General features: G+C 38.9%; 1 protein-coding gene across 2 annotated transcripts in view; it reads left to right on the plus strand.

Annotated features, from left to right (window-relative positions):
- The window catches only part of LOC125712998 (ribosomal protein S6 kinase alpha-6), a 29,193-nt gene continuing 12,769 nt past the window's right edge, over positions 1 to 16,424 (plus strand). The window contains exons 1-5 of one of the 2 annotated variants that reach the window (XM_048983673.1): positions 1 to 512; positions 9,934 to 9,993; positions 14,483 to 14,599; positions 15,555 to 15,636; positions 16,218 to 16,298. In XM_048983673.1, the coding sequence (XP_048839630.1) occupies positions 489 to 512; positions 9,934 to 9,993; positions 14,483 to 14,599; positions 15,555 to 15,636; positions 16,218 to 16,298 (364 nt within the window). In that variant the 5' untranslated portion in view covers positions 1 to 488. Of the gene's footprint in view, positions 513 to 9,933; positions 9,994 to 14,482; positions 14,623 to 15,554; positions 15,637 to 16,217; positions 16,299 to 16,424 lie in introns of those variants that run through there. The other variant, XM_048983674.1, reaches the window with a different exon arrangement.

The following is a 16,424-nucleotide window of genomic DNA, read 5'->3' on the forward strand; positions in this document are numbered from 1 at the left end:
AATCTTGTAACAGCGCTGCCTAATTCATAGCTGGGGAAACTTGCGAAAGTTTTCCATGTTAATATCACCAGGATATATTTATGTAATTATAACATCGCGTGGTATATCTGCTTTACTGCGTAGGCTTACCGTTTTTCAGTTTTGTTCCAGCTACTCGCAATGAGATAAGGGAAACCCTTGAGTCAGGGAACCCACGTCAGAGCCTGGGCTCGGTTTCCATGCGGTTTCGGCGACACTGCGGCGGCCATATTCACGTGTAACTATATAGAGAGAGAAAGCGTAGGGGGGGCTTTTATTAAAGTGCGGGATTCCCATTTTAATGTTGGGCCTCTTTATTTACTTTGACACATCAACAGTACAAACAAAACGACGTTAAGTTTCAGGAGAGCGCATCGCCCAGCCTGTTATCTCAGCACCGAGAAATGCCGCTGTGAGATGGAGCGGTAGCCTAACGATGCTTTGGCCAGCCGGAAGATTACTGGCACAAAATGGAGGTACACAGCCTTAGCGAGGTATGTAGTTAGCAACAGTTATGAATAAACAGCAGTACTGTGGTTTTCTAAATAATTGCTGACTTTTCTTCGTGGGTGATGGTTTGGTAACTTAAAATATACGTTTTGCCTGACCAGATGGGTGCGTTGCGTGTAAAAAAAAAAATTATTAGGCCTTGTGTAAAATTTACTTAGCTTGCTGCTTGCTGTTAACTTGAATACTGAGGTTGTCCTGCCTCTTTATCTTCCCGATCCATTATTTTATTCGTCACTTCAGCATTGCTGTCTGTTGGATGGCGCCTGTTTTTTCGGCACTTCAGTTACGTTGCAGTTACTTTCCTGACTACAGCGGTTGTCAGATGCTTGAAATGCATACAAGCTGTAAATGTCTCGTTAACTGTGATATTGTTGCCAGCAGTAGATGCTCGTTAATCTCAGTTTCTTATGTAAAAATTGACTTCTTTTTTTCAATCGGTGAAGTGCATGGCGTTTCCGAGATGCGTCTTTGCCTAATAGCCTAAGTCATAATAAAACAATATGGTAAATAGGACACATTTTCATACAGGCTACCTAGATTGTTTTTTTTATTGCTGCAGTACTTTAATCAACCTTAATCATCAAATCATTGTAACATATGGGCAAGGGATCAAAATCTTTTGGATTTGAGACGTGAAACGTGACTGAAATCTGAGTGTCTATTAGCTCAATGGCAGGCAGCACTTTTCAACCGTCCAATTTTTATGTTTTTGTTTTAACGATAGCTTTTTTGTTATTGGACTTAAATTTGTCTTTTTGTAGAAAAGCAAACTTATAACTTCTATTTCTACATTATTATGTATGTCTGGATGGTTAGTTTTAATTTTTATGAAATAGCTAATAGGCCTATTCTATTTTTGCAAAATGTTTGCGATGGCTTTCAATGAATGTTTAAGGAAAGTCGTTTCGTTCCATATAAAAATGTCAGAGCGGAGTAATTCTGAGAAAGGGAAATGCTGCAGTTTGCTATGCTTGCTTATAGATCTGACTGCTGTATAAGGCTATAATAGGTAATGAGTCATGAATGAATTCTTTCTGAATGCAAGGTATGTTTCAAAAGAGAAAATACATTTTTGAACACTGACTTACAGTATGTCTTAACATAAAAAAAAAACTACAAAAATTTGTAACTTAGAACTTTCTCCTGTTCCCGGCCCTCTGTTAAACAGTGTTGTGTCCGTCCTGTTGGACAAAGGCTATTTGTTATGGAATATATTGGGAAGCTAACAGTGTCACTTCTCCAATGTCCATCTGTCTCCCTTACCTTCCTTTGTGGGATAGTATTTTATTTGTCATTCCCTAAACTAATTAACTCAATTAGTGTGTGCATGTATGTGCTTGGTGATGGACTTCTGTCCTATATTAAGTGTACCCCAGGCTAACCAGGATAAACACTTGGATGGATGGATGGATGAACACAATGAGATCTTTTCAGTTCGACTTACACTTTATTCAGCGTCAGCTCTTTGCATTGCTCTTTGCACAGCTTTTCTATATTTTTTTCTTTTGTGGTGTTTTTTAATCTGATTGCATGGTCTTAGTTACACAGTTTTTAGCAGATATGTTTATGGTGTCAAGCTAAATTTCCTGTCTGTTAAGTAGTCAAATTGATTATCGACTTGTCTTTCCCCAGAAGCTATAACACCTACCATTCAGATACTTGCTATTTAAAAGTAGAATCTTGATATTCAAAGCATGCATTCTCTTCCCAGCTTTTCTGCTGATACCATATTAAGAAATAATATAGAGCCCTACACTTTGCCTCTTTTCTGTGAATTGAGAACGACTGTATGACTATACGGCTGGCTTGCACCGACATGGTTTAACTATTAAATAGGATTCAATTAAATAGGATTACCCTGTTGAACCAAACTTTGAATGTAGTTTAAATTTAGTTATCCTGGTTAAATCTAAACCTTTGGTAATTTCAGTTTAATTTCCACTTAAATTTAGCTTAAATTCAAGTCAGTTGCACCAGCGAATTTAAGCCTAGTATAAAAAGCAGGATAATCTGTGATATTTAAACCAACCACTGAGCAGGTTTATGTTAGATCTGTTTCAGTTTTATTGACAGCGTGGCTACATTTCTTAGCTGGATGGGATTGGAGGAAAGAGTCCCATATAGGAAAATTCAAGAGAGATTAAACCCAACTGAATTTTTTAATGCAATAGTGAGTTTTCCCAGCGGTATAGATTTACAGTTGAATGTGTCATAAAGCTCAGTTTGAAGGTTGGACCAGCTGTCATGCATGGAAGTGAGAGGAAATCTGCTGTACCTCCACTTCTCCAGCTACTAGTAGCTTTGCGTTTTATGCCACTGGGAGTTTTCAGATGGTTGATGGGGATCTTTTTGGAGTTTACCAAACCACAGTTTGCAGAAATAGGCTCTATCACACCGCCATAGCTTGCTGATTGGTTGACCACAAGCACCGGTGCTAAGATGGAAGTTACACCGAAGTGCAGAAAAAGATGTAGGGGAGCAAAAATTGAGCTGACGGAATTCCTTTTTTTACCCCAGTTACATTTAATTGATATTTTTGCTCACATCTCCATATTTCTGCATCGGAAACCTAGATTGTTAACCAATATACTTTTGTATAATATCACCGGTGTCGGCGATGAAACTCGCCAGCGCTTATTAACGGAATAATGTTGCATTGTTTTTTATTCTGTGGAAAACGAAAGATTGATCTGCTTCAATGAATCATGAACATGTTTCGGGTCGTTTAAGTAAAATATTAATAATAGGCTGTGTTCTATTTTGATCGCAGTCGATTCCCCCAATAACTATTAAATAACGAACAAAAGGACTTTTTTTTTATCCTCCTTTGTTTTGACGGGGAGGTGTTTCATTTGAAATTTTGTGTGAAGTTTAACCTATGAACTTTTTTTGTATCCCACATGCTTATTTTCATTACTAACCCAAGTTGTGAGAATGGGGAACTTTTTCATAATCGAAAGGACTACTGCTCAATTAATGTCCAAGAGGTGTGCGAAAAGTAAATCAGCATAACTGAAAACAAAAGTGTGTTAAAAATAGCAGCTTTTATTTGTAAGAAGTTCATTAGACATTTGCGTTATTTAAGGCCATATGTATTTAGCTTACAGTGTCTTATGAATTTGTTTACATTTCGTCTGGCGATATCATGGTGGGTACTGAACCTGAATTAATCCTATTTTATTCATAGTTTAAACTGGTTTAACTATTCCAGGGTTAAAATTAAGATGAGCAACAAGTCTCTGATTAATTATAAACCAGTTTAAACCTAGATTTCCTAACCCTAAATTAATTCTAAAAGATTAATTTGTTAATCCATGTTGGTGCTACCCAGCCTAAGAGTTAAAAATCCCAAAGTTTCTGACCTGCAGTCTGCATTATGTTCCAGTCTGACTGTTAGCAGTGACAGCCCTAAGTCTTCAGTTTGACATTGGCATCATCAGCTTTTATTTGTGTGTCAACTTTTCCATCCTTCTGACATCCTTTGTATGTAGTATTATAAGTGCACCTTAGTGTAAGGTGTTCAGTGTTGCCATATATTATATTTATGGTCATTGCTATGGTTGAATCTGTAAATACATGGTGAGTAAGTGCTAATTCTTGATTATTTAGTTGTGTGTGTGTGTTTGTAATTGTTTTGGGTGGAAGAGCATGAAAGTTCTTGAATTGTTCCTGGAGTACATTTTGGTCCATAATAAATTTCTTTGCTCACTCTTTCTTCTCATACGTGGTTACAGAGGCACCATTAAAGTTCTAGTATAAATGTATAGCATGTACTGTGGGTGACGTGCCTGTCAGTTATGGCATAAAGTCCCATAAAGTGGTTGAAGGGCAGGGATATGTCGAAGCCCCGCATTCAGGCGGGTTGGGCCTGGGGAAAGAAGCCGGACAGGTGATAACACTTCTGCCTCAGTTTTTGTGGGAGACATTGAAAGAGGATGTACCCAGGGTGTGAGGAGTCAGATATGATCTTCACCGTCTTTATCATCCTTGAGAGGTACTGGTTGTGGGGGCAGGGCAGACTGATTTTTTTTTTTCTGTGCGGTGCACAGTTCATTCTAGTTTCTGCTTAGAGTTCAGTGATGCGGAACTGAAACAGATGGAGGATGTGATGAGTAGCAGGGAGCGGGTGGCGCATTAAGGATTACGAATGGTTAGCTGGTTACAGCGCTGAATTTTACTAACACCGTCTCTTTATTGTTTTCATTTTTACTAAACTTTATTCAGTAACGTAGTTAAATACTCTGGTTCTGTTATTGTGACGTAGAACAGGAATGTTTTTATGCTTCTTCTGGCTTTCAGTATAGAGTATTCAACCATGGACCACGGGACCCGTGCGGAAATCCTGCCATTCACTTGCATGCAACAAAACCTTCTGGATTCATCTCCTTTGTTGTCATGTGCTGCAGGGCAGGTACACTGTACTACAAGGGGAAACAGGAGTTGTTAAGCAGACTTTTAAGTCTGTTGTATCTCCCCCCCCCCACAGGCCTCTCCACATCCCACATATAAACCTATAATTCAGCAGTTGCCAATCACCACCAGAACTGTGTACTATGGCTGCAGTGTATCACAAACTAAATCCACTTCTGTCTGGATAACACAGTTCCCACAGTGGGATTTATTCACCATAAAAAGTGATGGATTTGAAGGGACTACTGAACAAGAAAAACATTTCTTTCAGGTCTGGAGACAACGAGGAATTCAGGTGGATTCAGATGGAACTGAAGAAGTTTATTTCCCAGTCCAGTCCCATCACAGCACCACCTACTTCATTGTGCTTTCTGACAGGGTTTTGGGCCCCACACACCACATTCCCAGTCTATTGGCGCTTTTCCACTGGAATACAGGAATAGAGTCATACTGGAGCCGTACCACAAAGAGAGACTAGTTATAGCACGGTTCCAACCTGCTTCAGTTTCCAAGGGTTGGCCTGATACAGGCGTTGCTGGCTTTGGAAAGCAGCAGTAACATTAAACTGAACAGACTCTTATTTACTGTTCACATGGTGTACATCGTGATTTATTACGTGCTAATTTCTGCTAGCACGTCTGTGAGAATCGCCATCTTATGTTAGCATGAAATGCTAGCAATATTAACATCCGCTTGCCTAAATTTGCATTACAGATCCATTACGTTCAGCTGTTCTGTACAACTTTTTTAAATAGGTTGAAGTTCCAAGTTCTTGGCAATGCTTCAACAAATTGAGATACTACGAATAATATGTAGAACATGCCCTTTTTTCCTTCATAATTCATGCATATTGATGCAGATTACTGTTATCCATGAATATCAATCAGTCAGATGGTGGTGGTGCTGCTACCTTTGTTCGGTCACACTTTCCGCACTGCTAGTAAACAGGGCCATATCAGCACAGCTACAGCTCGGGTATGAATCATGTAATTTGCAATGGAAAACCGTCAGTTCCCAGTACGGCTTGGTTCTTCGTAGCAGTGGCAGAGCATCATATTTGACCTTCACTACCTGTCCTTCCTCTCCCTGAGCATACAGAAAGTGCTTCGGCTCTGGAAAGCATCCTGTGCTCTCGGTGCTGAAAAAGAGGAACTTCAGAGCAGTTGGTTTCTTATTACACATCATGAAGACATTAGTGAGGCTTTGACACCTGGTCACGGACTACTCGCATCCCCTGTAGTTTGCCTCCCAGGTACACACAGGTGTAGAACGTACTCTGATCTACATGATCCACAGTTGGTGTGCCAAGGAGCCCCTCTGACCGTCCACCGTCTGCGGGAGGAAATGGAGGTGCTGTAGAGCACCTCAGTTAACCATCCATTCTCCTTTCCTGTGTATCCCCTACAAGTTGGATATGTACAAGAACTCCAGTTACTTCCATGTACAGAAGTTCTTTGATGATTCTACCAGTACTGGGTGCATCAACATTAGAGATGGCAGTACAGGATGCTAGTGGAGGATTTATGGTACAGGGAGTACAATGTGTGACCCAGCATCAGCAAGACAAAGGAATTGGTGGTGGACGTCTGGTGTTGCAAGGAGCTCCCTAGACAAGTCCCTATATAGGTGTAGGTGGTGGGGCTTACAAGTGCCTCAGGGTCTACTTAAGCAGCCGACTGGACTGGATGGGCAACACAGTGGTACTGTACAAGAAAGACCTGAAACGAGTTTTTGAAGAAGCTCAGGTGTTTTGATGTGTGCAGCAGGTTGCTGAGGATGTTTCACTAGTCCTTAGTGGCTAATGTACTTCTCTAAGTGGTGGTCTGCTGCATGAGTAAAGCTTTGCAAAACATCTGAAAAACTTATCAGGAAGGTCAGCTCCAAAGCGGGACTGACTCTGGACCCACTGCAGGCAGTTGAATAGAAGAGAATAGTAGCAAAACTGAAGGACTATGAAGAGTTCTGCCCTTTTTATCTGTGCAGTGTTCTATCAGTGAACCTTTTAGCCATTAAGCTCATTCTACCACAGTGCACTAAAAAGCTGCACTGGGGATTGGTGTCTGTCTGGTGCCCCCAAACGTGCCAGCCCTCACGCTCAGTTATAACAAATGCTAGAATAGCATTTTTAAATGGTTAGCACCTTTTCATGATTATAATACATTTACCTGGTACATCACAGGAACATCCCCCGTTCACATTTTTTTATTCATTTTATTCAGCTTTGTTACTGTACTGTCGTTGTATTGTCTGTACTTTGTCTATATTTTGCACTGTGATTCTACCGTTGTTGTTTGTTTCTCGCTGATGTATGCAGTTTCCCCCTGGCATCACTGAAATACTTTAAGTTACTAGTTTATCACTAGCAGACTTCAGGAAGTTTTCTTCTACTCTGATGGCCACTGTTGTTGCTTGCTGCTATTACATCTGACAGTATCACACCCCCCCCCCAGTCCTCTTGTGCATACATGCACACATGCTTCTGTGTCCTACTTTGTAGGGTGCAGGATTTGTCCGTCTGTGCTTTCTTTGAGCTAAGTGCTAAATCACTAGCTGTTGATGCTTGACTAAACGGAATATCTTTTTTCTTCTCTGTTCATTTTACCATTCCTGAACGTTAGATGTAATTGTGTGACAGCTCTGAATGCCAGATATTTTGGGATGATTTTAAGCTGGACTTAAGCTCATTCTGAATCGTACGCTGTCATCTCTGAACTTAAGAGCAGCCAAATAAAAATAGCTGAAAGAGGGAGCTTAACATTGCAATCTGCTCTGCATGGCCTCAGTATTTGAGTTTAATATCCTGTTCATGTTTTGCCGAGTTCAATGGCCAGTGTCAACATATCCTTTCTGTATAGCCCTTTCCTGTGATAATGTGCAAAATGTAATTCCTCTTTGATAGAAAAATGGACAGTCATATGGGTAATCTTTGAATGTTGCGTTACATTACAATGATTGCATGCTAATTCACTTTAAAACGAGAGGCTGTATTGGACTTCATGGAGATGCTTTTGAGTAAGCAGGGGCGGGGGTTAATGTGACATTGTATTGAGCATTTCAGAGGTTGCAGCTTTTACATTTGCATAAATTACTACTGCTGATGTTTTGAAACCCATTAATGAAACGTAGGGAAAATACACTGTTCCCTTCTCAATATTTTCAGTGCCGGAGATATGGAGGGGGTTGGTTTTGGTTTATTCCGGGGGCAAAACTAATGATGAAGATTGCAATATATATAATGAAATACCCTTGTATCATTGTTGAGGCGCAGTTTAGTCCATACGTGCTGAAATATCTAATTTGCAAACTATTACCACTTTTTTAATATGATACAGTGCATCTTATTTCAGTGGCACAATTTTCTGATTGTGAAACTAGAACCATCTCAATGAAAATGATTTTTTTGATGGCTGGTAACCGTAATCAGTGTATTACAGGCTGACGAGTTACAGTTGTAATATGAACATTATGTTGCCCATAAACACCAAGCAAACTGAGGCAGACTGCTGTAAAGGAAGGCTGTCGAAAAAAAGAAAGATTAGTGCTGACAAAGTGCTTGCTTATTTCAGAAAAATATTGCAAATGTATTTTTTTAAGTAAAACATTAATATCAAGTAGTAATAAATTGAAACCCGAATTATAGTTTTTAAAGTGCTGTTCTGAGTTAAAAATTCATTGACATGCAGTCTCTTTGGGTGCTTTTTAATTCGTAACACCTTTGTAGTAACATAAAACACCAAACATTTGTGTTTAGTAAACAGCATTGGGAGCCAATGACTACAATAACAATTAATAGCAAAATGGCAAGAACAGAACTGAATGAGTCAATCAAAAAAATGACAATTCAAAAAGGAGATGTCTATGCGAAACATATGTGCAGATATGTGAAACCCGGGGTCTCCAACTCCGGTCCTGGAGAGCTACTGTCCAATAGGTTTTCTATCCTACCTCGCTTCTGATGAGCCACATCTGTTCTCAGGTAAATACCAGGAACAGGTGTGGCTCATCAGAAGCCAAGTGGGACAGAAAACCTACTGGATAGTAGCTCTGCAAGACCGGAGTTGGAGACCCCTGTGTTAAACAGTGCTTGTCAATTGACTTTAGCTATGAAACCAAGAAGTTAGTAAGTGTCCCAAGACTTTCTGCTATCACTGTATGTTGTAACTTGAACTTAAAGTGCTGTGAAAAGTACTACCATTTCAAGTGGCAAGACTTGGAAGCTGACTAATGTTGTGACAATTCTGATATGAGTAATTCAGTTCAAAAATAACTCCCCCAATATCAGATTCAATTTAAGGGGTGTTTATCCACAATTCTTTTCTGTAAAGACAGCAGGGTTTGGTGACTAGTTATTTATCCACTCATGCTGAAGAAGTACAATTGATGTGCTGTACTATACTGTGGCTATATAATTATGTGACTTTGCCAGCAACAAAAGACTCTGGAAAATAAGGAGAAATTGAGAAACTGATGTTCTGGATTAAAAACAAGGGAAGTTGGCTTAAGACAAATTCTATCAAAAGAGAAGGGAATGCTTTTAAATGTTTATGCAGGACCAGACTTGGGTGTTCTGGTACCCTAGGTGAGATTTGTTTGCCCCCCCCCCCATAATCTCCCAGAGCAGCATAATTTTTTTCAGTAGTACAGTATCTGGCTGTCAGCTAGTTAGCTTGTGTGTAAGTAGTGAAATATATAGTCTGTAATGTCACGGAATGCAACCAGAGGTATTTCCTCTGATTTTCCCACCCCCCATCACCCCACTGACTTTTTTGCACCCCTTAATGAAAAGGCCTAGGTGATCGCCTGTGTTCCCATAGGGTGACCTGGCCATGTGTTTGGCCACATTTGTCGCCGCCACTTCAAAAATCTGGAAAAACGTTTTTTTTTTTATGCTGTTTAAAGGAATATTTTGTTAAACACTTTCAGTGAAAATGTATTGATTCTGCTACATTTTTTCATTAGTGCTGCATTTCATTCAACATTTTCATTCTCTTTTAGGTGAATGGACACCAGATCATGGATGATCCGATGGAGGGAGGGGAATATCTTTTGCACTGTGTGAGTCAAATATCTTGCCCTTCAGTGTCATGGTATTATTAGCTGAATATATGTGCCTCCCATGCATCTATTCTGAAAATCAAGGCATTATGCTGCTTTTCACATTGTCTACCAGTGTGGATGTTAATGAGACATAAGGGGGTTAGAGATTAACAGACCTTTGGTGAAGTTTGAGGTACTTTCCCACTGCACAGAGTATATGATGTTGTATTGATTTTTATTTTCCCATTAGTTGTTTTTTGTTGCATTTTGTAAATTCTCTTGACATCAGCTATTCACTGCAAGAGAATCTTAGCAGGAAACAGAATACTATGGTTATGCTCTGACCAGGGGTGTAAATTCTTGCCCGCAAGGCGAATGAATTTGATTACCATTTTTGAAGGAACAATTCACTGCATCAGAAATTTTAAAAATTTCTATCACGATTTCATTAGATTTTTTTGATTACCTAATTTCAAATATTTCTTAACTTAGCTGAAAAAATTTCATAAATATTGCCATCGGAATCTCATACTGTTAATGCAATGCAAAGAAAGTTTAATCTCGGAACATTAATTGTTGTTATTACCCGGGGAGCGCAATCCAGTGCAAACTGTCAACAGGCTAACTACTGAACTGTACAGGAAAAAATGGTTGTGGGTGATGCCAGGCTTACTGACACAGATTGTCATTTTTTATTCTTTGTGAAACAAAACATCAATCTCCGGCCAGATTTACTGAATTGTGAATATGCTGCCAGTCGGTACTTTGAGATCTCTAAATTCCTCACCCTCCACTATGGAAAATGGTGGATCGTCGAATGGAATCATCTCCATTATTCTAGTAGCTATGTCTTTAGCTCTGGGGCCGCTAACTTTGAATATTGATAAAGTTTGGATATCAGCCAGCAATATAGGCCAAGATTGACACATTGAACTGATACCGAAATGTATTTTTAACGTATATCAACTTATACCAATGTGTTAAAGAATATCTTATGCATTTCTATAGCTAAAGGCTCATTTATGCATCCTTTACGTACGAAAATAAACATGTCCATTTCAAATGATGTAATCGTCACTGTACACGCGCTTCCATACGTCCCTTAACGTTGGCATGGATGCTAAGCAACACATCCACTAGAGGGCAGGAGAGTCAAAAGTAATTTGACAGACCTTCACTTTTCCTTCACTACTGTCCAACTGGCATTTAATTCCTGTCCAGTGTCCTCCCAGCTGTTCTGCGATAATCGTTTCTCTCTGTGCCTGAGCGGAGTAACATCATGTAGATGTTTAATATTCAGAACCAAATTGCGTAGTTGCTTTTTAGAAATTTCTGCTTTTTCACAATTTTTTCGTGTCTCGCATAGTGTCTCGCTTGATCTATTTACTACACTGCCCCCATTATTCCCAGTGGTACTGCTCCATTTCATCTGTATCCTCAAGCTTTCAGCTGGCGTGCACCAATCACTGAGTACCAACCGAAGGCCAAGTCTGTATCCGTATATGTATTTAATGTTGAGTGTAAACGAGGCTTATTACTTTTTTGTTTAGCTAGTTGACTGAGAGTCTTGATCATGACTAGCTTAGCATTTTAACACAAAGATTACCTTGACCATTATATGCTCTGTGCTACAAAACGAGGGCCGGTTTCCATGAAGTGTCGTGCATAACAATCATCAGGTTGCGCTTCCTTTATGAATACTAGTGAACAATCTCTTGCGATCCTATGAAACTTGCATGTCGGCACTGCTACTTTGCGCATCTACCTGCAGCACATGAACGGCAAATGAAATAGCCCCGAATTAGTAGCATTCTTAAGGAGAATTTTACCCCCTAAAATCAGTTATGTTACAAATCAACATGAATTGCCACTTAGTAATCGATTCATCCTGATGCATATTTACACCCTAAATTTGGATTACGTGTTACACCTTGTTATTGTTGTGAGAACTATGTTAACTCCTAGTTCTTCCTTCATCTGTATAGGAATAGCTGGATGAGACAACTGTCTTATTTCTTTCACTATTTCACCATTGATTTCTACCTTGTTATATTTGGCTGGTGCTTGTTTAATGACATCATCTTGTTCCATTTCTGACCCGATGCATATTGCTTGTTGTATTAGTACCTTGCACATCTGCACATGCGCAGCATTACAGTTCCTTGCGAATTTTACGACGGTGCCCAATTTGTGCCACTTCACTTCACGAAACTCATGACCCAGCCTGATCCTGGTAATATTTCTTTTCACTACTTAAAGTTCATAACAGGCTGCTTGCACATGATTTCCACCAGCCCAGAATATCAGGCAGATATTCAAATTTTGTATTATTTGTGTTCTCTGTTTTGTTGTATGAAAGTTCTGCATAGCACGTGCTCTTGTGTCTGAGCGCGTTTTTATTCGTCTCATTACAGTGGGATGACTGTATATGTCCCTGACAGCTACCACTATTATGCTGCAGCAAAGTTAGTATACTAAACACAAAGACCTAAAGAAGTGTATGCTATTTTTTCAATTTATTTCTGATCACGCTTTTGGAGTGATATAAACAGGTGCGCATAACTGGTATGCAAGTACACCTTCAACGATGATACACGCTGTAGCATCATAAATGTGTACATATTTTATGTGAAGTCGCGCTGTTATGACAAGAAATTACTGTGCATTTTAACCTTTAGTATAAAAGCTAATGCACAGTGATTTCTTTGTCATAACAGCGCGAATGGACATAAAATAAATGCTAATTTGCATATACGGCGAATGCATACTTGCATACCAATTGTGTGCACCACTGTATATAAATATGGCTGAAACAAACCCAAATACCAAACGTCATATTTCACTTTAGAGTGAACCAAAGCTGCAAGTATGGCAAGATACCATGTCGCTGGATTTTCACAGCAGTTTCAGCTGATGGAAATATAAACTAACATTTCAGATATGGGATATTTAGGTAATAATGTTGACCCAAAAACTGGAAATAAATGACCGGAGTGAACACTTAAAATGACAAGCAAAGAAAATAGAAGTTAAGCAGATCATGAACACCAGGAGTCATGTTTCCCAATGCCAAATTTTTTGCTTAGCCAAAAGCAAGATTATCCTCAGTTTAAATGGATCTTTGTTCACTTATATTTACCCCAAACTACCTTAATTCCAATAAGTTGTCTAGCTTCGTTTGCTGTAAATGTAGCAAATATGATTTGCCATAAAATGGCAAGATGAGTAGATTGTACCTCACACATCTGCACTTCCCAATCTAGCAGGTGCTATGGATCAGGAAAAGGGAACAACAACTATTTATCTCAAGGCGTTTAAGTTCTTTGTTAATGTCGTATCAGCCCTGTACAATTTTTGTTTACTAAGCGTAAAAGGCAAGCACTATTTTTGTATGTTCCAATACTCAATATTCTTCATGAGGTGTACATTTATTAGTAAACTATCATTAGACTAACTCTAGGCTGATAGTGTTTTAAAATGAAAAGGAAAGGACTTAAATTGTTAAATTAAATCGTTAATCTCAATTATTTGTATGACAATTAATTGACAACCAAAATTTAATGATCATGACAGCCCTAGGTGGGATCTCTAGTAAAATTTTAAGGAGCTTCTGATCCACTGTTTATAAACATAGATCCTGCATTTGGCATGTTGAATGTGTTTAATAATTCAGCTAATTAAGTGCTTGGCTCTTGTGAGAAAGCCCTTCCTTCTGCTAAGATGATTACTAGTCCTTTGTTTTTATGGGTTCTTTTGTTGACCATTTTATACTCGCAGCAGTGTTCTGTCACTGTTATAGTCCTATTAATAATGCAGGATTATTTGCCCCCTAACAACCCCATGTTCCTGATTTCTGCTGTTGTGTGTAGCATCTTCATAATGGTGCAATACAGATGTCCTTTAAAGAACCCAAATTAACCAGACGTATTTTTCAGGCAGTCCCGAGACCTTAGTGACTTATTGTCAGGAATTCACATGACTGGTACACAAGTACGCATTCGCCGTACAATTCGTCTGTTGTAACAGAAATATGTACTTATTTTATGTGCAATTGTGCCGCTACGAGAAGAAATTAGCTTGCATTTTAACCTTTATACAGCTAACTCATACTTCATTCGTCGTATAAAGGTTAAAATACATGGTAATTTCTTGTCATAGTAGGGTAAATGCACATAAAATAAGTTTGCATCTGCGCTGTTATAAGGAGATATTTCTGTGCATATTGATTTATATGGTGAAAGTATACTTCTGTACCAGTTATGTACATCCCTGCTTGTAATACATATTCCATCGCGTGCTTATTTAGAGTGGTGGGTGAAATTCAAGAAAATTTATTCAGCGGAACTGGTTTATATTTAACTTTTATTCCCTGCTGACTTGGAGTCGTATTAGGACCTAGTAATAATGTGAGTGGTTCTTGGGTGCATTCTGTGGGACACGGATAAGTACATCGAACCTGTACTCAGCAGGCGAGGGTAAATTGTATGTGTTGTCCATACCTCCACAGGATGATGGTGCTTACAAGGAGATCCCCATCACCCATCATGTGAAGGAGGGCTGTGAGAAGGCAGACCCTTCTCACTTTGAGCTACTCAAAGTGCTGGGCCAAGGCTCCTTTGGAAAGGTGGGCGTCCTGCTGCTTGTGATGTAAGGAGGGATGGGTGGATTTAAAGTCATTAAGGGTGTCGCGATCACGTTACGATGTAGTGGTAATAAGGCGCATGTGCAGTGATCACCAGGGCTTTCGATGCTGGGTGAAACATTTGTCCGGACGCTGGCTTTTCAGTACCATACAGACGTTTACTTATGCTGACAGTTTGGTAAGCAGCTTAGTAGCGTGCCTAAAATATCAATGAGATGCTTATTGTGAAGCCCATAAGTCAGTTTTTGCATGAATTAGGTGTATGCCTATTTTTATGGATTTTGGTTAGCAGAGCGCACCACATACTGCTGTTTTGGTAAATCATGGGGGATAAGCATTGAAGTGGCGGTGAACAAGGGACAGCTCAGCAGCCATAACATCTTTTCAAAGAGTAGATATTGTGGATAAACCGTAAAAAGATGTGGATGGTGTGCTGGTTCTTTTTATAGTTGAAAGTCCGACATATTTATTAAACTTAAGGATGTACCTGAATTATACAGAGATCTGACTTGTGGCCATCACAGTAAGCATCTCGTTAACATTTTAGGTACACTACTAAGCCACTTACCAAATTGCCGGCTTAAGTAAACGTCCGTATAGTACCGAAAAGGCGGCGTTCAGACACATTTTTCACCCTTCATCTAAAGTGCTGGAGATCATCGCACATGCAACATATAATCACACTTACATTGCAACGTGATCGCAACAGCCCTAGAAGTAAGAAGATGTAACTTGCTTGTATGTCAAGAAATTCTTTAACTATTGTAATAAAATGTTATTGTGACTGCTTGCTGTTTTTAAGAGGCCGCTGATAACTTTGAGACTTTGATTGTAATATGGTGGAGGTGACTGTCTTTTATTCTTTTTATCTCTCCATTACACTGGATTTAATTAAACATAACGTCTGAATAGGATTGTGCATGCTCCTCTGTTTTAGGTATTTCTTGTCCGAAAGGTCATCGGTCCAGATGCTGGACAACTCTATGCAATGAAAGTGCTGAAGAAAGCATCTTTAAAAGGTGTTTGGCCAGAAAAGTATCAGCATGTTTGTGTCCGTTATGATACTTTATGTCAGTGTATGTGTACATTACCAGTGTATGTGTACACATATAGCGGTTTGTGTAGCAAAATGGCATGAAATGTGCAATGCACAACAGCCTCTTTGCATTTAAATTCAGAATAGGAAAACTATTAATCTTCAAGTACGTACCGTTATTTGATTTAACAATACTGTTATACTGAAAATTTCAATTCCATTCCATTAGGTTTCCAGCTGGTTTTCTGGTGCCGTTTCTTTTAATTTGTAGCTTAAGACCTATTCACCGTTTAAACTAATGAAGAAATCAGAAAAATATTTCTGTTTTTCTACGAATGTCACCTATATATCTGAGGAGTTATCTGTTTTACAAAATAAAATTCAAGCACATATTTGAATTTCTTGGTAATTTCCTGAGTGATAGCTTTTTGCATATTGTTGTTTTACTAATTGTTACGTTAAAAACTGAGCCCCTGAAGACTTTATTTTACGCCACATAGGATTAAAAGTTATGAAGAGCACCTGTATTTATGTGTGTAACATTTAAATGTTTTGTCTCAACAGTTAGAGACCGTGTTCGCACAAAAATGGAACGAGATATTCTAGTAGAAGTGAATCACCCCTTTATAGTAAAATTGCACTATGGTGAGTTGTTTACTTCCCCGTTAGTTTTTCAATTTTATATATTTTCTGTGTGCTCTGAAGAGCTTTATGTACATCCGTCGTCAAAATGTTTTTAGTATTTTTTTATTTTTAGTTATTTAATAGTTG

Source organism: Brienomyrus brachyistius, chromosome 18 (genome assembly GCF_023856365.1).
Source record: "Brienomyrus brachyistius isolate T26 chromosome 18, BBRACH_0.4, whole genome shotgun sequence".
In the NCBI taxonomy this organism is placed as follows: Eukaryota; Metazoa; Chordata; class Actinopteri; order Osteoglossiformes; family Mormyridae; genus Brienomyrus; species Brienomyrus brachyistius.